This window comes from Bombina bombina, chromosome 8, assembly GCF_027579735.1.
Source record: "Bombina bombina isolate aBomBom1 chromosome 8, aBomBom1.pri, whole genome shotgun sequence".
Taxonomy (NCBI): domain Eukaryota; kingdom Metazoa; phylum Chordata; class Amphibia; order Anura; family Bombinatoridae; genus Bombina; species Bombina bombina.
In genome coordinates, this window is record NC_069506.1 from 200,773,944 (window position 1) to 200,801,616 (window position 27,673).

General features: G+C 41.5%; 1 protein-coding gene across 1 annotated transcript in view; it reads right to left on the reverse strand.

The window, feature by feature from the left end:
- Positions 1–27,673, reverse strand: part of BCL2L12 (BCL2 like 12) — a 172,159-nt gene that overhangs the window by 84,006 nt on the left and 60,480 nt on the right. The window contains exon 2 of the mRNA XM_053690842.1: positions 378–561. Within this exon, the coding sequence (XP_053546817.1) occupies positions 378–547 (170 nt within the window). The 5' untranslated portion in view covers positions 548–561. The remainder of the gene's footprint in view (positions 1–377; positions 562–27,673) is intronic.

Consider the following 27,673-nt stretch of genomic DNA (forward strand, 5'->3'; position numbering starts at 1 on the left):
TCGAGGCATCACTGCAATACCCTGAAAGCGATCACGATCGCTTCTAGTGCTTTAAACCCACCTGAGGATGTGCCAGGCATGTCCTTGGTCGTTAACGTACATGGTACATCCTTGGTCGTTAAGGGGTTAAAACAGTAATATTTTAATATCTAATCTGCATATCTTACCCAGAGTTCCCTGGTGCATTGGTAACAATGTATACAGAGTACTTTTCGAGGGCAGCAAGCACGGATACTTGCCTAGATCTGCTTATTTTATCTCTCTTACTATGGATATACAAAGACAATTTCTGTTAGCAGATTAATGTCTCCCTTTAGCTAGATACAAAAACAATTTGTTTCTTTATTTTGGGCATCAACATTTTATCAAAACCTTACCTATAACGGTACTTTTTAGGGTCATGATAAGAACGTCCCACATGACCAACATACTTCCCATCTTCTTTGCTTAAAGATCTTTTCAAAAAAGCTTCAAGGACATGTTTTGTTTCTTCCTTTACTTTGAAGGGACAAATTCCATCAGCTGTGTGGCTGGTTGAAGGATCCATTCCATACGTCAGCACTAAAACAGAAAGGAAACATTGCTAACAACATGGAGGATGACACAAGTAAGCAATATATCAGAAAGTTTAAAATAATTAAATTTGAAAAACAAACATAAAACCAGCGCAAATAAATAAAAATAATGGGATTGTATCACTGCAGAAAATTCAAAACTATTCTGATTCCCTATTACACATAGTATTTTCTGAATTGGTAATGGATGTTGTAATCACCCTAGAAATATTTTACAGCAATCTTTTCCTGTACAAATAATTACAACTGTGGTCAAATCCACGACTCGGTAACATTAGAAAACAAAAATCTTAAGTTCCTCCCATTCTGTAAATTAATACATAAAAAAATAAAGCCACGACAATCCAGTTTATTTCTTGCCAAATCACTCGTGCTCACAGAATTGTCCGCACTGCCCTAAAAAGGGACATAAAACCCAAGAATGTTCTTTTGCGATTCAGATAGATAAAGCATACAATTTTAAGCAACTTTTCAATTTACTTATATTATCTATTTTGCTTAGTTTTTTTTTTGCTACCCTTTGTTGAAAAGAATACCTAGGTAGGAGCAGGGAGCTAGCCGCTGATTGGGGGCTGCACATATATACCTCTTTTAATTGGCTTTCTGATGTGTCCAAACAACTTATTGTGAAAACATCTTAAAAAAAACCCAACTAAGTGTAGTAAAGTCAAAATTAAACTTTCATGATTCAGATAGATAGAGCACACAACTTTAACCCCCTTTCTGACCGTTTGGGACAAGGGCTATTTTTACATTTCTGCAGTGTTTGTGTTTAGCTGTAATTTTCCTCTTACTCATTTACTGTACCCACACATATTATATACCGTTTTTCTCGCTATTAAATGGACTTTCTAAAGATACCATTATTTTCATAATATCTTATAATTTAATATATATTAACCCCCACACACTTTTTCTAACTTTGAGCCCCAAAATCTGTTACACATCTACAACCACCAAAAAACACCCATGCTAAAAAGTTTCTAAATTTTGTCCTGAGTTTAGAAATCCCCAATGTTTACATGTTCTTTGCAAGTTATAGGGAAACAAGTAGCACTTTGCTATTACCAAACTTAGCGATAGTTACATTGTAACACTGATATCTGTCAGGAATCCCTGAATAACCTTTCACATGTATATATATATTTTTTTTTAGTAGACAACCCAAAGTATTGATCTAGGCTAATTTTGGTATATTTCATGCCACCATTTCACCGCCTAATGTGAACAAATAATAAAAAAAATTGTTCACTTTTTCACAATTTTAGGTTTCTCAGTGAAATTATTTACAAACCGCTTGTGCAATTATGGCACAAATGGTTGTAAATGCTTCTCTGGGGTCCCCTTTGTTCAGAAATAGCAGACATATATGGCTTTGGCATTGCTTTTTGGCAATTAAAAGGCCGCTAAATTCCGCTGTGCACCACACTTGTATTATGCCTAGCAGTGAAGGGGTCAATTAGGTAGCTTGTAGGGTTAATTTTAGATTTAGTGTAGAGATTAGCCTCCCACCTGACATATCCCAGCCCCTGATCCCTCCTTGACCCCCCCCCTTCAAACAGCTCACTTCCCTCCCCCACATCACAATTGTCACTGCCATCTTAAGTACTGGCAGAATGTCTGTCAGTACTAAAATAAGGCTTTTCTTAATAGCCTTAATAGCCTACCCCCATCCCAGATCCCTTTCTTTACATTTAAATACCCCCCCCCCCTTTTTCTCTCCCTTCATCCCATGCAATGCAATATAAGTTATGTACTAGCGCCCATTCCCAACCACTCGCGCGCACTGGATGAAGAGGATCCAGCGATGAGCCACCCACCAGCCTCTCTGCTATGGCTCCCACCCACCAACGATTGGCACCATCGCTGGTCAATGCAGAGAGGGCCACAGGGCGGCTCTCTCTGTATGGATGGCTAAAAAAAAAAAAAAAATTGCCTCACGATCGCTTCCACCGCTTGAAACCCCCGACGACGTGACAGGTACATCCTTGGTCATTAACTGACACTTTTTGTAGGACGTGCCTGGCACGTCCTTGGTTGTTAAGTGGTTAAACAACTTTCCAACTCCAATCTATTATGTAAATGTGCACAAATCTTTTTATATGCCCACTTTGAGGCACCATATCCTACTGAGCATGTGCAAGAGTTCACAGTATATACATAAATGCATTTTGTGATTGGCTGATGGGTGTCACATGATGCATTAGGAAGCAAAATGTAACTGACATTTTTCAGGGAAAAAAATAAAATTCTACTATTCATTTGAAAGTCAAATTAAGTGCTTTTGCATCATATTTTTATTATGCATTTATTTATTATGTAATTCTATGGTGTTTGGTGGTCTTTTAAAAGAAGAAGGGTTGCCAGGTGTCTGGTGTTCAACCAGACAATCCAGTATTTTACTATGCTGCTTAGGGCTGTGCGATTATTAACAAAATGGCGGCATGTGATATCTAAAATTGCAAGAGGCTGTAATTTTTTGAGAAAAAAAAAAATAAGTCTTTCTTAAAGGGACACAAGTCAAAATTAAACTTTCATGATTCAAATAGACCACTTGTTTTCAAACCTGTCCTCAGGCCTCCCCAACGGTCCAGGTTTTCAGGATTACCTTGGATGAGAGCAGGTAAAATAGCCTTGTTTACTAATCAACTGATTATTTCACCTGTGCTCCAGTTCAGATAACCTCAAAATGTAGCCCGTTAGGGAGGCCAGAGCACAGATTTGAAAACCAGTGAGATAGAGCAAGCAATTTTAAACAACGTTCCAATTTACTTCCATTAACAAAATGTGCACAGTCTTTTTATATTTACACTTTTTGAGTCAACAGCTCCTACTGAGGATGTGCAAGAATTTGCAGAATATATGTATATGCATTTGTGATTGGCTGATGGCTGTCACATGATACCGGAGTAGTGTAAATTGACATAATTTTGAAAGAAGTTTTTTTACCCATGACTGGTGATACGCTAATACTTTTTTTTATGCTACAGAGGCCACCGAGTATAGCACGGCACACTACTACCTTCTTTTCTAGGACTGTCCTCCACTCGCTCTGGATTGGTACATAATTCGAGTGATGGACCGAACTGACAATCAAAGCAAGTGCACACTCCTCCAGTTGTCCAAAAGAGAATGATGGTGCCGCTATATAGAAACTTCCTGGCAAGCACAGGTATGCAGTTTGCTTAATCACTCAATGGTGATATAAAAATCAGTGAATACATGACCACATCTTAGGACCGGACAGACCATCTTGAGGAGCGGTAAGAAGTTTACTTACTACAGTCATTGTTAATTACGATACTTTTTTAATTTGGGCAGTTGGACTGTGACATGGCGTGTCTGTTTGGAATGTTTAATGGGTTTTTACAAACATTAGTTGCTCTGATTTGCACCTACAAAGTGGATTTACACCATTACCACTATAGTGGCTTTATATTCTTTTTTGGGACTTTCTGTAACTGGAATTTATATTCGCTTGTGGTTTCTCCTGAGGTACACCGCACACTAGAAAGGTGGCGGCCTCCGGTGGTTAAACAGTTGAATGCAAAATGTATGTTGAAAAAATTGTTTTAATAAAATCTCAATATTTCATAAAAATGTTTTGATTTTTTTGCCAAGTAATATAAACATAAAAATACTGGAAACTTAAAGGGATATGAAACCCAATTTTTTCTTTCATGATTTAGATAGAGCATTAGAAAAACAACTTTCTAATTAAATTCCATTATCAGTTTTCTTTGTTCTCTTTGTATCTTTTATTGAAAAGCAGGGATACATGCTTAATAGGAAGCCCATTTCTGAAGCACTACATGGCAGCACTATTTCCTGCCATGTAGTGCTGCAGAGGTCTACCTAGGTATCTCTTCAACATAGAAGATCATGGGAACAACGCAAATTTGATAATAGAAGTAAATTGGAAACTTAAAAAAAAAATTTAAAAAAAAAATGGTATGCTCTGTCTGAATCACAAAAGGAAAGTTTTTGGTTTCATATCCCTTTAAATATTCTTTTTTTTTTTTTAAAAAAGCCCCTTGAGTGGTAGATGTTTTTAATTGCCACCTATGCCCCTATGTTACTTGCAGCCAAGGAGGGTGTTAAACACTGCTGTGTGTGTTGTGTATAGCCACTAGGGTAAACTGTGCTCTGTTTTTACTGCTGATGGCTGTCAAAGGAATATTATAAAAAAAAATTGGAATCCACATGGAAGAATTTCAGTTTTCAATATAAGCATTTTTATAATCTAAATGTATCATCAAAAATGCTTCTGATAAAAGCTATAGCCGTTTCAAAAGTGTATTTAAGTATGCAACGTGCACCGCCATTTTAAACACAGCACTTGCTCAGAGAACCTAAGGTGCTTGTATAATCTTGTAATGACAAGTTGTTAATTGCTGACATGAATCAAGCCCCACTGGCGCTCTAATCAGCTGCAGCATTTTAAATGATAGTGCACTGATAATATCTGCTTTACCTGCATGTGCTTAGGAAAATGCTAACACTGAAACAGTGATAACTTTGTGCAGAAGCTTTTTTGCCAATACATGTATACTGCAAATAAGCTTCTATTCAATGAGGTCATTTGTTTATGTACATTTACATTTTGACCAGTTAAAGGATCAGTAAACTTTTCAAACCGTTGCTCATGAAAATCTTTTGTATTACAATTTAAAGTTAAATAAGCAATGTAATATATATATTTTTTTAAATATATTATAAAATATTTAACAAATATTACCCCAAAGTTTCTTATTTTACTGCTGTGACGTATGCACCAAGCAATTCTTCATAAAAGGTAGGCGTGTCAGCAAAACTGTTTCACCAATCACAAACTACCCTATAATGAGCTTCTGCATATTATTATTATTCTTTATTTATAAAAGTGTCAACAGATTCCGCAGCGCTGCCCATGGGTACAAGGATAAAAGTATAACGGAGAAACAATACAATAAAAGACAAAATTTTACAGCCAAATACAGGGGGAATTGAGGGCCCTATTCCCGTGGGAACTTACAATCTAAATGGGTAGGAGGATGGGAAACAGGAGGTGGGGACTGCAAATGTGAGAATGAGGTTAGTGAGGAGATAGATGAGGGCAACTGTTAGGTAAGTGAAGTTCATTTGTTAATGAGTCGGGTGATGAGCTTCCCTGAACAAAAACAAAATTTATGCTTACCTGATAAATTTATTTCTCTTGTGGTGTATCCAGTCCACGGGTTCATCCATTACTTGTGTGATATTCTCCTCCCCAACAGGAAGCTGCAAGACAACACCCACAGCAGAGCTGTCTATATAGCTCCTCCCCTAGCTGCCACCCCCAGTCATTCGACCAAAGACAAGCAAGAAAAAAAGGAGAAACTATAGGGTGCAGTGGCGACTGTAGTTTAAAAATAAAAAACACCTGCCTTAAAATGACAGGGCGGGCCGTGGACTGGATACACCACAAGAGAAATTAATTTATCAGGTAAGCATAAATTTTGTTTTCTCTTGTAAAGGTGTATCCAGTCCACGGGTTCATCCATTACTTGTGGGATACCAATACCAAAGCTTTAGGACACGGATGAAGGGAGTGAAAAGGCAGGAACTTAAAACGGAAGGCACCACTGCCTGTAAGACCTTTCTCCCAAAAATAGCCTCCGAAGAAGCAAAAGTATCAAATTTATAGAATTTAGAAAAGGTATGAAGCGAAGACCAAGTCGCCGCCTTACAAATCTGTTCAACAGAGGCCTCATGTTTAAAAGCCCACGTGGAAGCTACTGCTCTAGTAGAATGAGCTGTAATTCTTTCAGGAGGCTGTAGGCCAGCAGTCTCATAAGCTAAGCAAATTATGCTTCTTAGTCAAAAGGAAAGAAGTTGCCGAAGCCTTTTGGCCTCTCCTCTGTCCAGAGTAGACAACAAACAAAGCAGATGTTTGACGAAAATCTTTCGTAGCTTGTAAATAAAACTTTAAAGCACGAACCACATCAAGATTGTGTAATAGACGTTCCTTCTTTGAAAAAGGATTAAGACATAGGGAAGTAACAACAATCTCCTGATTGAAATTTTTATTAGATACCACCTTAGGCAGAAACCCAGGTTTGGTACGTAACACTACCTTATCTGCATGGAAAATCAGATAAGGGGAATTCACACTGTAAAGCAGATAACTCCGAAACTCTTCGAGCCGAGGAGATAGCTACTAAAAATAGAACTTTCCAAGATAAAAGCTTAATGTCTATGGAATGCAAAGGTTCAAACGGAACCCCTTGAAGAACTTTAAGAACTAAATTTAAACTCCATGGCGGAGCAACAGGTTTAAACACAGGCTTGATTCTAACTAAAGCCTGACCGAACGACTGAACGTCTGGAACCTCAGCCAGACGTTTGTGCAAAAGAATAGACCGAGCAGAAATCTGTCCCTTTAAGGAACTAGCTGACAATCCCTTCTCCAATCCTTCTTGGAGAAAAGATAATATCCTAGGAATCCTGACCTTACTCCATGAGTAACCCTTGGATTCACACCAATGAAGATATTTACACCATATCTTATGATAGATTTTCCTGGTGACAGGCTTTCGAGCCTGAATTAAGGTATCAATGACTGATTCGGAAAAACCACGCTTTGATAGAATCAAGCGTTCAATCTCCAAGCAGTCAGACGTAGATAAAATTAGATTTGGATGTTTGAAGGAACCTTGAAGTAGAAGGTCCTGCCTTAGTGGCAGAGTCCATGGTGGAAAGGATGACATGTCCACCAGATCTGCATACCAAGTCCTGCGTGGCCACGCAGGGTACTATCAAGATCACCGAAGCTCTCTCCTGCTTGATCTTGGCAATCAGACGAGGGAGCAGAGGAAACAGTGGAAACACATAAGCCAGGCTGAAAGACCAGGGCACTGCTAGAGCATCTATCAGCGCTGCCTTGGGATCCCTGGACCTGGACCCGTAACAAGGAAGCTTGGCGAGACGCCATGAGATCCAGTTCTGGTTTGCCCCAAAGTTGGATCAACTGGGCAAATACCTCCGGATGGAGCTCCCACTCCCCCGGATGAAAAGTCTGCCGACTTAGAAAATCCGCCTCCCAGTTCTCTACTCCTGGGATATGGATAGCTGAGAGATGGCAAGAGTGAACCTCTGCCCATAGAATTATCTTTGAAACCTCCAACATTGCCAGGGGGCTCCTTGTTCCCCCCTGATGGTTGATATAGGCTACAGTCGTGATGTTGTCCGACTGAAATCTGATGAACCTGACCGCAGCTAGCTGAGGCCAAGCCTGAAGAGCATTGAATATTGCTCTTAGTTCCACAATGTTTATCGGAAGGAGGGCCTCCTCCTGAGTCCACGAACCCTGAGCCTTCAGGGAGTTCCAGACTGCACCCCAGCCCAGAAGGCTGGCATCTGTCGTTACTATAGTCCATTCTGGCCTGCAGAAACTCATTCCCTTGGACAGATGGACCCGAGATAGCCACCAGAGAAGAGAATCCCTGGTCTCTTGATCCAGATTTAGTAGAGGGGACAAATCTGTGTAATCCCCATTCCACTGATTGAGCATGCAAAGTTGCAGTGGTCTGAGATGTAGGCGGGCAAACGGAACTATGTCCATTGCCGCTACCATTAATCCGATTACCTCCATACACTGAGCCACTGACGGACGAGAAATGGAATAAAGAGCACGGCAGGAAGTTAGAAGTTTTGACAACCTGACCTCTGTCAGATAAATCTTCATTTCTACTGAATCTATCAGTGTTCCTAGGAAGGAAACTCTTGTGAGAGGTGAGAGAGAACTCTTTCCTTCTTTCACCTTCCACCCGTGAGACCTTAGGAATACCAGAACAATGTCCGTATGGGACCTGGCGATATGAAAAGTTGACGCCTGTATCAGGATGTCGTCTAGGTAAGGGGCTACTGCTATACCCCGCAGTCTTAGAACCGCCAGAAGGGACCCTAGAACCTTCGTAAAGATTCTTGGTGCTGTGGCTAACCCGAAGGGAAGAGCCACAAACTGGTAATGCCCGTCTAGGAAGGCGAACCTGAGAAACTGATGATGATCCCTGTGTATCGGAATATGTAGATAAGCATCCTTAAAATCCACGGTAGTCATATATTGACCCTCCTGGATCATAGGTAGGATGGTTCGAATAGTCTCCATCCTGAAGGATGGGACCCTGAGAAATTTGTTTAGGATCTTGAGATCCAAGATTGGTCTGAAAGTTCCCTCTTTCTTGGGAACTATAAACAAATTTGAATAGAAGCCCTGCCCCTGTTCCTCCTTTGGAACTGGGTGGATCACTCCCATAACTAGTAGGTCTTGAACGCAATGTAAGAATGCCTCTCTCTTTATCTGGTTTGCAGATAATTGTGAGAGATGAAATCTCCCCTTTGGAGATGAAGCTTTGTTTCCCAGGGATATCTTCTGGATTTCAATCTCCAGAGCCCAGGGATCCTGGACGTCTCTTGCCCAAGCCTGGGCGAAGAGAGAAAGTCTGCCCCCCACTAGATCCGGTCCCGGATCGGGGGCTACTCCTTCATGCTGTCTTAGAGGCAGCAGCAGGCTTTTTGGCCTGTTTCCCCTTGTTCCAAGCCTGGTTAGGTCTCCAGACTAGCTTGGACTGGGCAAAATTTCCCTCTTGTTTTGTAGAAGAGGAAGATGAAGCTGCGCCACTCTTGAAGTTTCGAAAGGAACGAAAATTAGTCTGTTTGGTCCTTAACTTGTTGGACCTATCCTGGGGTAGGGTGTGGCCTTTTCCTCCAGTAATATCAGAAATGATCTCCTTCAGTCCAGGCCCAAATAGGGTCTGCCCTTTGAAGAAGATCTTGAGAAGTTTAGACTTTGAAGTGACATCAGCTGACCAGGATTTAAGCCATAGTGCCCTACGTGCCTGAATGGAAAACCTGAATTTTTAGCCGTTAGCTTGGTTAAATGAAAAACGGCGTCAGAAATAAATTAATTGGCTAACTTAAGAGCTTTAAGCCTGTCAAGGATATCATCCAACGGGGTCTCTACCTGTAAAGCCTCCTCCAGAGACTCGAACCAGAAAGCCGCTTCAGCAGTGACTGGGGCAATGCATGCAAGAGGCTGGAGAATAAAACCTTGTTGTATAAAGATTTTCTTAAGGAAACCCTTTAATTTCTTATCCATAGGATCTAGGAAAGCACAACTGTCCCTGACAGGAATAGTTGTACACTTAGCTAGGGTAGAGACTGCTCCCTCCACCTTAGGGACCGTCTGCCACAAGTCCCGTGTAGCGGCATCTATACGAAACATTTTCTTAAAAGCAGAAGGGGGAGAGAACGGCACACCTGGTCTATCCCATTCCTTAGTAATAATTTCTGAAAACCTCTTAGGGATTGGAAAAACATCAGTGTAAACAGGCACTGCAAAGTATTTGTCCATTTTACACAATTTCTCTGGGACTACAATGGTGTCACAGTCATCCAGAGTCGCTAAAACCTCCCTGAGCAACACGCTGAGGTGTTCAAGCTTAAATTTAAATGCTGTCATTTCAGAGTCAGACTGAAGTAACGCCTTCCCTGAATCAGAGAAGTCACCCACAGATAGAAGCTCTCCTGCTTCAACTTCTGCACATTGTGAGGTTATATCAGACATAGCTACTAAAGTGTCATAGAGCTCTGTATTTGTTCTAGCTCCAGAGCTGTCTCGCTTTCCTTGTAACCCTGGCAGTTTGGACAATACCTCTGTGAGGGTATGATTCATAACTGCCGCCATGTCTTTTAAAGTAAACGCATTGGACGCGCTAGATGTACTTGGCGTCCCTTGAGTGGGAGTTATAGGTTCTGACACGTGGGGAGAGCTAGATGGCATAACCTCCCTTTTGTCAGTCTCAGAAACCTCAGGTGATAAATCTTTAAAAGCCATAATATGGTCTTTATAACTTAAAGAAAGGTCAGTGCATTTGGTACACATTCTAAGAGGGGGTTCCACAATGGCTTCTAAACATAATGAACAATGAGTTTCCTCTATGTCAGACATGTTTAACAGACTAGTAATGAGACCAGCAAGCTTGGAAAACACTTTAATAAATGTGAAAAAAGCAATAATAAAAAACAGTACTGTGCCTTTAAGAGAAAAAAACTACCACATAAACTGCAAAACAGTGAAAAAAAGTAGTAAACTCTACGAAATTTTTACAGTGTGTATAAGGGACTAAAGCAGCATTGCACCCACTTGCAAATGGATGATTAACCCCTCAGGCCCAAAAACGAATTAGAAAAACATTAAACATGTTAACAAACAGTCAAACACACTGCCACAGCTCTGCTGTGGCTCCAACCTGCCCTTAAAAACTATTTCTGCAGGAACAAAACCCTCTATAGAGGTCCTATAAGCCAGAGGACTCCTTCAGGGAAGCTGGATGTCTCAGACTGAAATGAAAATAGGCCCCTCCCACCATGCAATCAAAGTCAGAGGGCCTTAAAAAAGTACTCCTAGGAGTAATCTAACAAGCCATGTGGAAACTAGGCCCCAAATAAAGATTTATCACCCTCAGAGAAAAAACGTTTTTATTTATAAATCATGCAAACGTTTTTACACTAAGTAATATAGGTATTAACATGAATATTATCCCTTTTTGCAAGCATGATCCCAGTTGTTGTTAAATCACTGTATCAGGCTTACCTTAAATATACCAGGCACTGTCAGCATTTTCTAGACCTTATCTCTCTAGAAAAAAAATATACTGAACACACCTCAAAGCAGGCAATCTACAGACCGTCCCCCCAACTGAAGTTTTCTTTCCATACTCTTCAGTTATGTGTGAGAACAGCAATGGACCTTAGTTACAAACCGCTAAGATCATCAAACCTCCAGGCAGAAGTCTTCTTCCAATTTCTGCCTGAGAGTAAAAACAGTACAACGCCGGTACCGTTTAAAAATAAACTTTTGATTGAAGGTAAAAACTACACTAAGTCACCACATCTCTCTTGATACTTCCTTTCTTGTCAAGAGCTGCAATATAATGACTGGGGGTGGCAGTTAGGGGAGGAACTATATAGACAGCTCTGCTGTGGGTGTCCTCTTACAGCTTCCTGTTGGGGAGGAGAATATCCCACAAGTAATGGATGAACCCGTGGACTGGATACACCTTTACAAGAGAAAAAGGTCTTTAGGGAATGTTTAAAGGAGGAGAGGTTAGGTGAAATATTCATTTGTAGCCGAGCGTGTACCCGATCGCATGTGCAACAGCTCTTAATAATAATAGTGTGTTGTGACAGAAAAGCTCTGCAATGCATACAGTACATACTGAAAAAAATCTTTAGTGACTAACATCTGTGCTGCTGGCCCCCCTGTGAGGATACACACTTTTTGTCTCGCTAAAGTCCTTCAGCTTGCAGTGTGTTTTAAAGACATGCCCCTTTTTTCCTTATGTGTCAGTGTGTGAGGAAATAAGCAGTCTCCGGAACGATCTACACAAACATAGCAAAGCAGTATTTCTTCTTGACAGGAGGTGCATGCAACTACGGTGAAGGAATTTCCCACTGCCTCATCCTCACACAGAGCTACATGAATCTTATCTAAACCAAACAATTGTGCTGTCTGTGTTCTAAAATCCTGGACGCTTAAGAATGCAGGACCCGCGTTACTTCCGGTGACGCAACATCAGCTGTTGGAGGTGTGCGGTACACACTGCCCGACCTCACACAATCAGCTGTTTCAGTTGAATAAGGGTCAAGGTTTTCTATAGGCATTTGCCTTCATGCACAGTGAGTGTCTGGCACGCATGCGCACTCGGCCCGACTCCTCACGATCAAATGCATCAGAGGATCCAGGAATTCTATAGGCAAGTTGCCTTTAGTCCGCTGACGTAGACTGAAGAAAAAAAAAAAAACTTCATGTACAGTGTCATGTGGCCCCATGAAATGTAGAGGTTGTCTAGTAGTGTCAGAGATCAGACCGTTACATTTCGTGGGCACTGTACATGAAGTTTAATAGAATCTGCCCTATACTGTAACTGTTGATAATTTGGGCTTCGCACATTATGTAATATTCTTTTAAAAATGGAATGTTTTTTTTTTTTCAGTCTACGTCAGCGCATGTATGCACACTAAAGGCAACTCGCCTGTAGAGTTCCTGGACCCTCTGATGCAGCTTATTCAGCTGATCGTGAGGAGTGGGGCCAAGTGCGCATGCACAGTGAGTGTCTGGCGCGCATGCGCAATGAAGGCACATGCCTATAGAAAACCTAGACCCTTTTATTCAACTGAAACAGCTGACTCACAAGTTGTAGGTAGAAGTGGAGCTGACAGGTTACACTCAGATGAATTCAGTAGAACTCGAGTGATTACCGCTCCCCTCCCATCCACAAGTAATGCTCAGATAAGGACATAATAATGTAGATTTTATTGAACATTTTTAAATAAAACATAATTATTAAAAAATATATATATAAGAATTACAAATATATAATTCAGACAAAGTTGATACAGAACAGTGTGAGCTTTAGCAAACACACACAGGACTGCAGGAAATGTAAACTAGAGCGGATGCAAGTAAAGCCAATGACGTAACACAATGCAGCAGCTGTCTCAAAGTGCGCATGTGTAGAGTGTGTGCGCGCTCCTTCAGACAGAACCTAGGTTTCCCCTCAGTGATTGGATGGCATTAATTAGTTAGTTATACAGTGGGTTTTCCCCATTTAGAAACCTTGAAACTGATAAATAATAAAAAACTACAAATAAAAGATTATTGACACCTATTGCAAATATTAATTCCTTACTTAATTCTTATTAGACATTCAACAGTTTGTTTGCGTTTAATGTCCCTTTAAAGCAAAGTTTGACATTTCTCAGAAAAGAAAAAAAAAAAAAAAAAAAAAAAAAATCTGATAATTTGGAGTATGTGCTATTCCATTGTCTTTTTATTGTGCATTTCCAAATTACTCAAGTCTACTGTATTTACTGGTCCTTTAAGCATCCAAGCAACATATATATATATTTTTTTTAAATCTACTAAACTTTAACGTATTTCCAATGATCCATTTACCTGCTACAATGGTTTAGATTGTTTACACTTAGCACATTTATATTTTTATCCGATACAAGTCCTAAAGCCCGTTCACACGGGCCATTTTTTGCAGTACATCGGTCCCACCCCTTGCGCTCTCTCCCTCCCCCTCCCCCTTTTGCACTCTCTCCCTCCCCCTCTCTTTTGCGCTCTCTCCCTCCCCCTCTCTTTTGCGCGCTCTCCCTCCCCCTCTCTTTTGCGCGCTCTCCCTCCCCCTCTCTTTTGCGCGCTCTCCCTCCCCCTCTCTTTTGCGCGCTCTCCCTCCCCCCCCCCTCTTTTGCGCGCTCTCCCCCCCTCTTTTGCTCTCTCTCCCCCCCCTCTTTTGCTCTCTCCCCCCCCCCCCTCTTTTGCTCTCTCTTCCTCCCCCTCTTTTGCTCTCTCTTCCTCCCCCTCTTCTGCCCTTTCCCCACTTTTGCTCTCTCTTACCCTCTATTTAGCTCTCTCCCCCTCTCTTTCTATCTCCTTCCTCTCGCGCGCGCGACTGCGACCGGCCCTGCCCACCGTCACCGTGCCGCCACAGATCAGGTAGACTCTAAGGCCAGGTGTGTTTCTCCTCGTGGTGTCTCTACTGCTCATGACGGCTTCGGACAAACACACTTGGCCTTTTATATTATATGATAGCTGCTTTTGCCTGCTTTATCCACACCTATTCTGTATATTTCAATATATATGTACTGGTTATAGAAAATTTACGTAAACCAGAAGCTTTATAAGCAATTACGCTCCCAGTGGATGGTGGAACAGAGATAATGAAAACAAAATTTATGCTTACCTGATAAATTTATTTATTTCTTGACACAATGAGTCGACAGATCATCAGTAATTACTGTTGGGAATATCACTCCTGGCCAGCAGGAGAAGGCAAAGAGCACCACAGCAAAGCTATTAAATATCACCTCCCTTCCCACAAACCCTAGTCATTCGATCAAAGGAAAAAGAGAGAAAGGAAGCAACACAAGGTGCAGGGGTGCCTGAGGTTTATAAAAAACAACAATGTCTGAAAAAATACAGGATGGGCCATGGACTCACCGTGTCCAGAAATAAATACATTTATCAGGTAAGCATAAATTTTGTTTTCTTTCTAATGACACAGTGAGTCCACGGATCATCGGTAATTACTGTTGGGAATCAATACCCAAGCTAGAGAACATAGATAAGGGAAGGACAAGACATGTAACCTAAACAGAAGGCACCACTGCTTGAAGAACCTTTCTCCCAAAAGAATCCTCAGCCAAGGCAAAAGTATCAAATTTATAAAATTTTGAAAAAAAAGTGTGTAGAGAGGACCAAGTTGCAGCCTTGTAAATCTGTTCCACAGAAGCTCCATTTTTGAAGGCCCAGGAAGAAGAAACATCCCTTGTGGAATGAGCCGTGATTCCCTCAGGAGGTTGCTGTCCAGCAGTTTCATAGGTCAAGCAAATTATACTCTTCAGCCAGAAAAAAAAGAGAAGTCCCTGTAGATTTTTGACCCTTGCAATTCCCAGAAAAAACGACATACAAAGCAGAAGACTGGTGAAAATCCTTAGTCGCCTGCGTATAGAACTTCAACGCACGTACCATATCTAGGTTGTGCAGCAAACGCTCCTTGTGAGAAGAAGGATTAGGACACAAAGAAGAAACAACGATTTGCTGATTAATATTCCTATCCAAAACCACTTTAGGAAGGAAACCTAACTTAGTACGCAGAACCACCTTATCAGAATGAAAGATAAGGGGAATCACACTGCAACGCCGAGAGTGCCCTCGAACTGTACCTCAGGAGCTTGGCATTCTGCCGAGAAGCCATGAGATCTAGCTCCGACTGCCCACATTTGATGATCAAACTGGAACACCTCTGGATGGAGTTCCCACTCCCCCGGGTGAAAGGTCTGTCTGCTCAGAAAATCCGCTTCCCAATTGTCCACCCCTGGAATGTGGATCGCAGATAGACAGCAGTTGTGGGTCTCCGCCCACTGAATAATTTTGGCCACCTCTTTCATGGCCAAAGAACTCCGAGTTCCTCCCTGATGGTTGACGTAAGCCACCGAAGTTATGTTATCTGACTGGAACCTGATAATCCGGGCTGAAGCTAACTGAGGCCAGGCCAGTAGAGCATTGAAGATAGCCCTCAGCTCTAGGATGTTTATGGGGAGAACTGACTCCTCCTGAGTTTATAGACCCTGAGCCCTCAACAAGCCCCAGACTGCTCCCCATCCCAGCAGGCTGGCATCCATGGTCACAATCACCCAGGTATGTCTGTGAAAGCAGGTTCCCTGGGAGAGATGTTCCTGAGACAACCACCACAGAAGAGATTCTCTTGTCACCTGATCCAGATCTATTAGCAGAGACAGAAACGCATAGTCCCGTTCCATTGCCTGAATATGCATAACTGCAGAGGTCTGAGATGGAACTGAGCAAACAGAATGAGGTCCATGGCAGCTACCATCAGACCAATTACCTCCATACATTGAGCGACTGACGGCCGAGGAGAGGACTGAAGGGCAAGACAAGAGTCGAAGATCTTTGTTTTTCTGACCTCTGTCAGAAATATCTTCATTGATAGGGAGTCTATTATGGTCCCCAAGAACACTACCCTTATAGCTGGAAGCAAGAAAACATTTTCCCAAATTCACCTTCCATCCCTGAGAGCGAAGAAAAGACAACAAGATCTCCATATGAGAGTTTGCTTGTTGAAAAGACGGCGCCTGAACGAGGATGTCGTCCAGATATGGCGCCACTGCAATGCCCCGAGATCGGAGCACCGCCAACAGAGCCCCCAGGATCTTTGAGAAAATTCTGGGAGCTGTGGCAAGGCCGAATGGAAGAGCCACAAATTGGAAGTGCTTCTCTAGAAAAGCGAATCTCAGAAACTTGTGATGATACTTGTGGATGGGAACATGAAGGTAGGCATCCTTTAGGTCTATGGTTGTCATGAACTGTTTCTCTTGAACCAAGGAAAGAATGGAACAAATAGTTTCCATCTTGAAGGATGATACTCTGAGAAACTTGTTTAGACTTTTGAGGTCTAAAAATCAGCCTGAAAGTTCCCTCTTTTTGGGAACCACGAACAGATTGGAGTAGAACCCCATACCCTGTTCCTGCATTGAAACTGGAACTATCACTCCCAGGGCGGAAAGATCACGAACACAATGTAAGAACGCCTCTTTTTTTTATCTAGTCTACAGATAATCTTGAGAGGAGGAACCTGCCCCAGAGAGGAAAAGTCTTGAACTCTAGTTTGTACTCCTGTGATACGATATCCACCGCCCAGGGATCCGGAACATCCCGAACCCAGGCTTGAGCGAATAAGGAAAGTCTGCCCCCTACAAGATATGCTCCCGGATCGGCGGCAGGCCCTTCATGCTGACAGAGTCATTTGCAGGTTTCTTAGAATGTTTCTCCTTGTTCCAAGACTGATTGGGCTTCCAGGAAGTCTTTGTCTGTTCCTGCTTGGAAGAGGGGGGGGGGGAGGCTTACCTCTAAAGTACCAAAAAGGAACGAAAATTACTCCAACGCCCTTTCTGATTATTTCTCTTATCCTGTGGGAGAAAATGTCCTTTTCCGCCTGTAATGTCTGAAATAATTTCAGCCAAACAAGGTCTTACCCTTGTAGGGAAATCGCCAAAAGCTTGGATTTAGCTGAAACATCCGCAGACCAGGACTTCAAACATAAGGCTAAGCGAGCTAGAACAGCAAAACCAGATATTTTTGCTCCCAACTTAATGACTTGTAGAGAAGCATCTGTGATAAAGGAATTGGCCAACTTAATAGCCTTGATCCTATCTTGGATTTCCTCAAGAGGCGTATCTGTCCGAATAGAATCAGACAACGCATCAAACCAATAGGCTGTTGCACTGGTGACAGTGGCAATACACACCGCAGGCTGCCATTGCAGACCCTGGTGAACATACATCTTTAGTAAGGCCTCCATTTTCTTATCCATGGGATCCTTAAAGGAGCAATTATCCTCAATGGGAATAGTGGTCCGCTTGGCTAAAGTGGAAATCGCTCCTGCCACGATTCTTTAGTGTCAGCTATAGGAAACATTTTCTTGAAATTTGGAGACAGAGAAAAAGGAATTCCAGGTCTCTCCCACTCCCGTGCAATAATCTCTGTAACACGGTCTGGTACAGGGAAAACCTCCACCGCAGAGGGAACATCAAAGTACTTGTTTAGTTTACTAGACTTCTTAGGATTGACTACGACAGTCGTATCAGAGTCGCCCAAGGTAGCTAAAACCTCCTTAAGTAACGGGCGGAGGTGTTCCAGCTTAAACCTGAAGGATACAACTTCAGCATCAGAAGTAGGAATTATAATGTCAGAATCTGAGGTTTCACCCTCAGATTCTGCCACCGAAGTGTCTTCCTCCTCAGATTTTTGAGCAAGGGAAACTTGGTTAGCCACAACCAGATCAGAAACCTTACTCGCTGATTCCTTAACTTCCTCTTGCGCTTTCCCTGAAGCATGGGAAAAGCAGACAGTGCCTCAGATACTGCAGAAGATACCGAGTAGCAATGTCTTGCAAAGAAAATCCTATCGGATTGTGAGAGGAAACGCAGGGTACTGCATGTATTGAAAAATATTTGGACGCTTGGGGGGACAGCTGCGGCATATCTGGTACAGAAGAACCCTGAACAGCATTCGCCTTATCTAATGGTGGCTCATGTTCAAAAAGTATCTCTCTATAACAAAGTTCTCTCAATACAGGAAGAACAAAATGGTACTGGTCGTTCCACCTGGGAATCAAAACATAGCTAACATGCAACAATTTGCAAAGCCTCTTGGTCCATCTTGCAACAAAACAAAACCCCAAAAGATAAAAAATAAAAACCTTCTTTTATTTTAACCTAAAAGTTAAACTGGACACAAAACATTACTGTGCCTTTAAATAAGTAATTCAAAGAAAGGAGCAGATATACTGCAAATTCCCCAGGCAACTCTACACCTCAGCAACTTTACTGAGGTGCCTACCTGTCCTGCTGCCTGGAAACGATTTCACCACTCAACGGTAGCTTTACTGAAATGAACCGACTGAACTCCGGACCTGCGACCTGTCGTCTGACCCCGACTATAGCGGAGCACCCGACAACTACGTCACAACCCGGAAACTGACAGCACTGAAACTCTCTCCTCAGAGAGAATGGAAAGTGCGCCAAACAACAGCCGCATCTGGAAGGACCCGCCCCTATTCTAATCTGGGGCCGTCCCGCCGGTCGGAAGAAAAGTTCTGATGCAAAATTCCACTGAAACTTTCTCCCCTAATAAAAATTCCACAATTACCAATCCCATAGTGCCTGCAATCTGCTGTTATTAACCCTTAAATGGACATAAAACACAATTTTTTTCTTTCATGATGCAGATAGAGCATACAATTTTAAACAACTTTCTAATTTACTTCTGTTATCATATTTTCTTTGTTTTCTTGTTATCCTTTGTTGTAAAGCTGGGATGTAAGCTCTTGAGTGTGCACGTGTCCACAACACTATATGGCAGCAGTTTTGCAACAATGTTATTCATTAGCAGGAGCACTAGTTGGCAGCACTATTTCCTGTCATGTAGTGCTTCAGGCATGTGCACGCTATCTACCTAGGTATCCCTTCAACAAAGAATAATTAATAAAATTTGATAATAGAAGTAAATTGGAAACTTTTTAAAAATTGTATTCTCTATCTGAATAATGAAAGAAAATGTTTGGGTTTACTGTCCCTTTAACAGGAGTACAATAAAATGTCCCCTTTATTTTTAAAAATTGAGCTTGGTGCTCGAGTGCCAGAATTTTTCTTATCCTGAAAGAAAAAAATTAAACATGGCACTTACCTGCAGCAGGACAGCTCACCTGGTTTGAGAGGTTGATGCTCCTCACATAGACCTATGGAAAAGGAAAGAACTGAGTAAACTTACTCAGGCTTTCAGATTAGGGCAGCAAAATTGATTGAGAAAGCGCAGTGAGGATTGTACCTCATAAGTTCCCAACTGCTTAAAAGCCACCTCTGCCCTACTGAAGAGATTGACGTGGACCAGGCTAGACCCCAGAAAGATCAGAGAAAACCTACTTGCAGGCAAAGAGAATGACTAAGGTTTGTGGGAAGGGAGGTGATACTTAACAGCTTTGCTGTGGTACTCTTTGCCTCCTCCTGCTGGCCAGGAGTGATATTCCCAACAGTAATTACTGATGAACCGTGGACTCACCGTGTCATTAGAAAGAAATGTTAAATTTTAATTTGTTCCAAGTACTGGTCTCAATTTGTATGAAGAGAGAAAATGAGAATTTTGTGCAACTATAGAGAGATAAGCTAATGATGTTTGCTCTTTCTGGAAGCTTAGCCCATTTGATTGGATTGCGGTTTCAATTACCAGATACAGCTAATTTGTATACAAAAATAAACATAAAAAGGGCTAATTTCCTATACATGTTATGCTCTATAGCTAGTAGAATAAGTCATTGCAAACATTAAGGGGAATTTTTTTTACAGTACACTGTCCCTTTAAGAGCCTTTCCCGTTAAAGTGATGGTAAACTTTACATATTTTAAAATCAGGTCCGGAATCTAAGTGATATTTTAGAGGGACTTTAATTGATCACTTATAAAGAAGATGCGCTGTAACTTACTTTTTACTCTAGCTGTGCCATTCTAATACCCCGCGCTCCGACTGCCCACTTCAAAACTAGTTTTTTTTTGATGAGCTAATGGTTTTAACTGTTCTCCAATTGGCACTCTAGCACCAAAAAAAGTGAAGTGGGTGGCTGGAGCGCGGGGTATTAGAACGGCACGGCTAGATTAAAAAAGTTATAGCGCATCTTCATTAGAAGTGATTAATTAAAGTCAGTTTTAAAATATTGCTTAGATTCCGGACCTGATTTTAAAAACATGTAAAGATTACCATCACTTTAAGTGAGATCTACTTCCTTCATTTTACGATGAATCCAGTCAACACATTAGATTTGCATAATCAACAAATGCAAGATAACAAGACAATGCAATAGCACTTAGTCTGAACTTCAAATAAGTAGTAGATTTTTTTCAAACAAATTTCAAAGTTATGCATATTTCCACTCCCCTTGTACCATGTGATAGCAATCAGCCAATCACAGATGCATATACGTATAGTCTGCAAATTCTTGCACATGCTCAGTAGGATCTGGTGACTCAAAAAGTTTAAATATAAAAGACTGTGCACATTTTTTTTTTAATGGAAGTACATTGGAAAGTTGTTTAAAATTACATGCTGTATCTGAATCATGAAAATTTAATTTAACCTGAGTGTCCATTTAAGGCCACAATTTTCTGAAACAAGAAGTGAAAATATATTACTGCTAAAACGTACTTCCTCACAAAACAGCATATTTATTTATAAAGAGGTCTAAACATGTCTAGCAACCCTCTCTGACTACTAAAAGTTAGACATTAAACCCAACATTTTTTCTTTTGTGATTCAGATATAAAATACAATTTTAAACATTCCAATTTACTTATTTTATCGAATTTGCTTCATCCTTTAGATATCCTGTGTTTAAGAAATAGCAATGCATATGGGTGAGCCAATCACACAAGGCATCTATGTGTAACCACCAATCAGCAGCTACTGAGCCCATCTAGATATGTTTTTCAGCAAAAGGATATCAAGAGAATGAAGCACATTAGACAATAGAAGTAAATTAGAAAGTAGTTTAAAATTGCCTGATCTTTCTAAATAATGAAAGAAAAACATTGGGTTTCATGTCCCTTTAACTATAAGCATCCCATAAAAGTTTATCAACTAGAAACATAAAAAAATATCACCACTGCTTTCTTAGAGCGAGTTTATTAGCAGTTAAGAAACAAGTACATTTTATATTGGAGAAAATGCACTCACATAGGTTGTATGTTATACATCAATTGGGAGATTGAGACATCTCATTCTAAAAAGCTGCAATGTCCTTTAGTACTAATTAAGTCCCAGAGGTTGAAACAGACCCAGAGGAGTTTCATCTGTCACCAGCCTGAGAAAACTAAACAGAATGGTAATTGAAACAGAACGGTGATAATCAAATTACTTTTATTAGAATCCTCTAGGTATATCAGTATATCTGCATTGCTTTGTGACTCACAGGAGACAACATACACCACCCACAACAGAAAGCATATCATTTACAACACTGTCTATACCTGAGACAAGCTATACAGGGAGTTGCAACTCCAGGAAGTAACAAGCTACTTATTAATAATGATATACACAGTATCCTTACAAAATACTCACATTCTGAAATATCAGTTCTGCAGTAGTGTTCTGTTCTACTGTCACTTTAAATATATCAGTGGCTAAGAATTTAAAGAGATACTAAACACAATTTTTTTTATTAAATTGTTCATACAGAGCATGCAATTTTAAGCAACTTTCTAATTTACTCCTCTTGCTATCTTTATTTGAAAAGCAGGAATGTAAAGCTTAGGAGCAGACTCATTTTTTGTTCAGCACTTGGGTAGTGCTTGCTGATTGGAGACTCCTACGCTTTACATTCCTGCTTTTCAAATAAATATATTAAGAGAATGAAGTACATTTGATAATAGGAGTAAATTAGAAAGTTTTTTAAAATTGCATGCTCTATCTGAATATGTGGGTTTAATATCCCTTTAAATGGGATGGATTGAGCATGGCATTTTAAGACAACTTTTTACTTTACATCTATTATAAACTTTGCTTAGTTCTCTTGGTATCCGTTCTTAAAGAATAATCCTAGGTGAGCTCAGGAGCGTGCATGTGTCTTTAGCTAGACTGGCTGCAGTGTTTGCAACAAAGTTTATAGCTGCTAAATACAAGTGCACACTACTAAGCTCACCTAGGACTACTCTTTAACAAAGGATACCAATAGAATTAATTTAAATGTACAAAACTAGCGAATTGGAAAGTTGTGTAAAATTACATGTTCCATCTGAATCATGAAAAGTTTAACTTTACTGTCCCTTTAAAGGAACACAGTACACACTTTTTCTACCATGCTTATGATAGAGCCGCTGACAAACACGTTAATATTTTTTTACGTTCAGCATTTTGTTGGATCAGCTTTGACAGACTGGTCTGTTTATTTTATTATAGAAGTCATAATTTTAACTTTCATGAGTCACAAGTTAAAAAACAAAATTTATGCTTACCTGATAAATTCCTTTCTCCTGTAGTGTGGTCAGTCCACGGGTCATCATTACTTCTGGGATATTAACTCCTCCCCAACAGGAAGTGCAAGAGGATTCACCCAGCAGAGCTGCTATATAGCTCCTCCCCTCTACGTCACCTCCAGTCATTCGACCAAGGACCAACGAGAAAGGAGAAGCCAAAGGGTGTAGTGGTGACTGGAGTATAATTCAAAATTTTTTTTACCTGCCATAAAAAACAGGGCGGGCCGTGGACTGACCACACTACAGGAGAAAGGAATTTATCAGGTAAGCATAAATTTTGTTTTCTCCTGTTAAGTGTGGTCAGTCCACGGGTCATCATTACTTCTGGGATACCAATACCAAAGCTAAAGTACACAGATGACGGGAGGGACAGGCAGGCTCTTTATACGGAAGGAACCACTGCCTGAAGAACCTTTCTCCCAAAAACAGCCTCCGAAGAAGCAAAAGTGTCAAATTTGTAAAATTTGGAAAAAGTATGAAGAGAAGACCAAGTTGCAGCCTTGCAAATCTGTTCAACAGAAGCCTCATTCTTAAAGGCCCAAGTGGAAGCCACAGCTCTAGTAGAATGTGCTGTAATTCTTTCAGGAGGCTGCTGTCCAGCAGTCTCATAGGCTAACCGTATTATGCTACGAAGCCAAAAAGAGAGAGAGGTAGCCGAAGCTTTTTGACCTCTCCTCTGACCAGAATAAACGACAAACAGGGAAGACGTTTGTCGAAAATCCTTAGTTGCCTGTAGATAAAATTTCAGGGCACGGACTACATCTAGATTGTGTAGCAGACGTTCCTTCTTCGAAGAAGGATTCGGACACAAAGATGGAACCACAATCTCTTGATTGATATTCCTGTTAGTGACCACCTTAGGTAGGAACCCAGGTTTAGTACGCAGAACTACCTTGTCTGAATGAAAAATCAGATAAGGAGAATCACAATGTAAGGCAGATAACTCAGAGACTCTTCGAGCCGAGGAAATCGCCATTAAAAACAGAACTTTCCAAGATAACAGCTTGATATCAATGGAATGAAGGGGTTCAAACGGAACCCCCTGTAAAACATTAAGAACTAAGTTCAAACTCCATGGTGGAGCAACAGTTTTAAACACAGGCTTGATCCTAGCTAAAGCCTGACAAAAAGCTTGAACGTCCGGAACTTCTGACAGACGTTTGTGTAAAAGAATGGACAGAGCTGAAATCTGTCCCTTTAAGGAACTAGCGGATAAACCCTTTTCTAAACCTTCTTGTAGAAAAAAGACAATATCCTCGGAATCCTAACCTTACTCCATGAGTAACTCTTGGATTTGCACCAATATAAGTATTTGCGCCATATCTTATGGTAAATCTTTCTGGTAACAGGCTTCCTAGCCTGTATTAAGGTATCAATAACTGACTCAGAAAAACCACGCTTTGATAAAATCAAGCGTTCAATTTCCAAGCAGTCAGCTTCAGAGAAATTAGATTTTGATGTTTGAAGGGACCCTGGATCAGAAGGTCCTGTTTCAGAGGTAGAGACCAAGGTGGACAGGATGACATGTCCACTAGATCTGCATACCAAGTCCTGCGTGGCCATGCAGGCGCTATTAGAATCACTGATGCTCTCTCCTGTTTGATTCTGGCAATCAATCGAGGAAGCATCGGGAAGGGTGGAAACACATAAGCCATCCCGAAGGTCCAAGGTGCTGTCAAAGCATCTATCAGAACCGCTCCCGGATCCCTGGATCTGGACCCGTAACGAGGAAGCTTGGCATTCTGTCGAGACGCCATGAGATCTATCTCTGGTTTGCCCCAACGTCGAAGTATTTGGGCAAAGACCTCCGGATGAAGTTCCCACTCCCCCGGATGAAAAGTCTGACGACTTAAGAAATCCGCCTCCCAGTTCTCCACTCCCGGGATGTGGATTGCTGACAGGTGGCAAGAGTGAGACTCTGCCCAGCGAATTATCTTTGATACTTCCATCATTGCTAGGGAGCTTCTTGTCCCTCCCTGATGGTTGATGTAAGCTACAGTCGTGATGTTGTCCGACTGAAACCTGATGAACCCCCGAGTTGTTAACTGGGGCCAAGCCAGAAGGGCATTGAGAACTGCTCTCAATTCCAGAATGTTTATTGGTAGGAGACTCTCCTCCTGATTCCATTGTCCCTGAGCCTTCAGAGAATTCCAGACAGCGCCCCAACCTAGTAGGCTGGCGTCTGTTGTTACAATTGTCCAGTCCGGCCAGCTGAATGGCATCCCCCTGGACAGATGTGGCCGAGAAAGCCACCATAGAAGAGAATTTCTGGTCTCTTGATCCAGATTCAGAGTAGGGGACAAGTCTGAGTAATCCCCATTCCACTGACTTACAATGCACAATTGCAGCGGTCTGAGATGTAGGCGTGCAAAGGGAACTATGTCCATTGCCGCTACCATTAAGCCGATCACCTCCATGCATTGAGCTACTGACGGGTGTTGAATGGAATGAAGGACACGGCATGCATTTTGAAGCTTTGTTAACCTGTCTTCTGTCAGGTAAATCTTCATTTCTACAGAATCTATAAGAGTCCCCAAGAAGGGAACTCTTGTGAGTGGAAAGAGAGAACTCTTCTTTTCGTTCACCTTCCATCCATGCGACCTTAGAAATGCCAGTACTAACTCTGTATGAGACTTGGCAGTTTGAAAGCTTGAAGCTTGTATCAGAATGTCGTCTAGGTACGGAGCTACCGAAATTCCTCGCGGTCTTAGTACCGCCAGAAGAGCACCCAGAACCTTTGTGAAGATTCTTGGAGCCGTAGCCAATCCGAATGGAAGAGCTACAAACTGGTAATGCCTGTCTAGAAAGGTAAACCTTAGATACCGGTAATGATCTTTGTGAATCGGTGTGTGAAGGTAAGCATCCTTTAAATCCACTGTGGTCATGTACTGACCCTTTTGGATCATGGGTAAGATTGTCCGAATAGTTTCCATTTTGAACGATGGAACTCTTAGGAATTTGTTTAGGATCTTTAAATCCAAGATTGGCCTGAAAGTTCCCTCTTTTTTGGGAACCACAAACAGATTTGAGTACAACCCTTGTCCTTGTTCCGACCGCGGAACCGGATGGATCACTCCCATTAATAAAAGATCTTGTACGCAGCGTAGAAACGCCTCTTTCTTTATTTGGTTTGTTGACAACCTTGACAGATGAAATCTCCCTCTTGGGGGAGAGGATTTGAAGTCCAGAAGGTATCCCTGAGATATGATCTCTAACGCCCAGGGATCCTGGACATCTCTTGCCCAAGCCTGGGCGAAGAGAGAAAGTCTGCCCCCCACTAGATCCGTTCCCGGATCGGGGGCCCTCGATTCATGCTGTCTTAGGGGCAGCAGCAGGTTTCCTGGCCTGCTTGCCCTTGTTCCAGGACTGGTTAGGTCTCCAGCCTTGTCTGTAGCGAGCAACAGCTCCTTCCTGTTTTGGTGCAGAGGAAGTTGATGCTGCTCCTGCTTTGAAATTACGAAAGGAACGAAAATTAGACTGTCTAGCCTTAGGTTTGGCTCTGTCTTGAGGCAGGGCATGGCCTTTACCTCCTGTAATGTCAGCGATAATTTCTTTCAACCCGGGCCCGAATAAGGTCTGCCCTTTGAAAGGTATATTAAGCAATTTAGATTTAGAAGTAACATCAGCTGACCAGGATTTTAGCCACAGTGCTCTGCGCGCCTGAATGGCGAATCCGGAATTCTTAGCCGTAAGTTTAGTTAAATGTACTACGGCATCCGAAATAAATGAGTTAGCTAACTTAAGGGCTTTAAGTTTGTGTGTAATCTCATCTAATGGAGCTGATTCAAGTGTCTTTTCCAGAGACTCAAACCAAAATGCTGCTGCAGCCGTGACAGGCGCAATGCATGCAAGAGGTTGCAATATAAAACCTTGTTGAACAAACATTTTCTTAAGGTAACCCTCTAACTTTTTATCCATTGGATCTGAAAAGGCACAGCTATCCTCCACCGGGATAGTGGTACGCTTAGCTAAAGTAGAAACTGCTCCCTCCACCTTAGGGACCGTTTGCCATAAGTCCCGTGTGGTGGCGTCTATTGGAAACATCTTTCTAAATATTGGAGGGGGTGAGAACGGCACACCGGGTCTATCCCACTCCTTAGTAACAATTTCAGTAAGTCTCTTAGGTATAGGAAAAACGTCAGTACTCGACGGTACCGCAAAATATTTATCCAACCTACACATTTTCTCTGGTATTGCAACTGTGTTACAATCATTCAGAGCCGCTAACACCTCCCCTAGTAATACACAGAGGTTTTCCAGTTTAAATTTAAAATTTGAAATATCTGAATCCAGTCTGTTTGGATCAGAACCGTCACCCGCAGAATGAAGCTCTCCGTCCTCATGTTCTGCCAATTGTGACGCAGTGTCTGACATGGCCCTAATATTATCAGCGCACTCTGTTCTCACCCCAGAGTGATCACGCTTACTTCTTAGTTCTGGTAATTTAGCCAAAACTTCAGTCATAACAGTAGCCATATCCTGTAATGTGATTTGTAATGGCCGCCCAGATGTACTCGGCGCTACAATATCACGCACCTCCCGAGCGGGAGATGCAGGTACTGACACGTGAGGCGAGTTAGTCGGCATAACTCTCCCCTCGTTGTTTGGTGAAATATGTTCAATTTGTACAGATTGACTTTTATTTAAAGTAGCATCAATGCAGTTAGTACATAAATTTCTATTGGGCTCCACTTTGGCTTTAGCACATATAGCACAGATATCTTCCTCTGAATCAGACATGTTTAACACACTAGCAAATAAACTAGCAACTTGGAAATACTTTTCAAGTAATTTATTATAATATGAAAACGTACTGTGCCTATAAGAAGCACAGAAAAAAGTTATAACAGTTGAAAATTGATAAACTGAAAAGTTATAGCATCAAATCTTTGTAAAAAACACACTTTTAGCAAAGGATTGCTCCCATTAGCAAAGGATAACTAACCCTGATAGCAGAAAAAAAATACA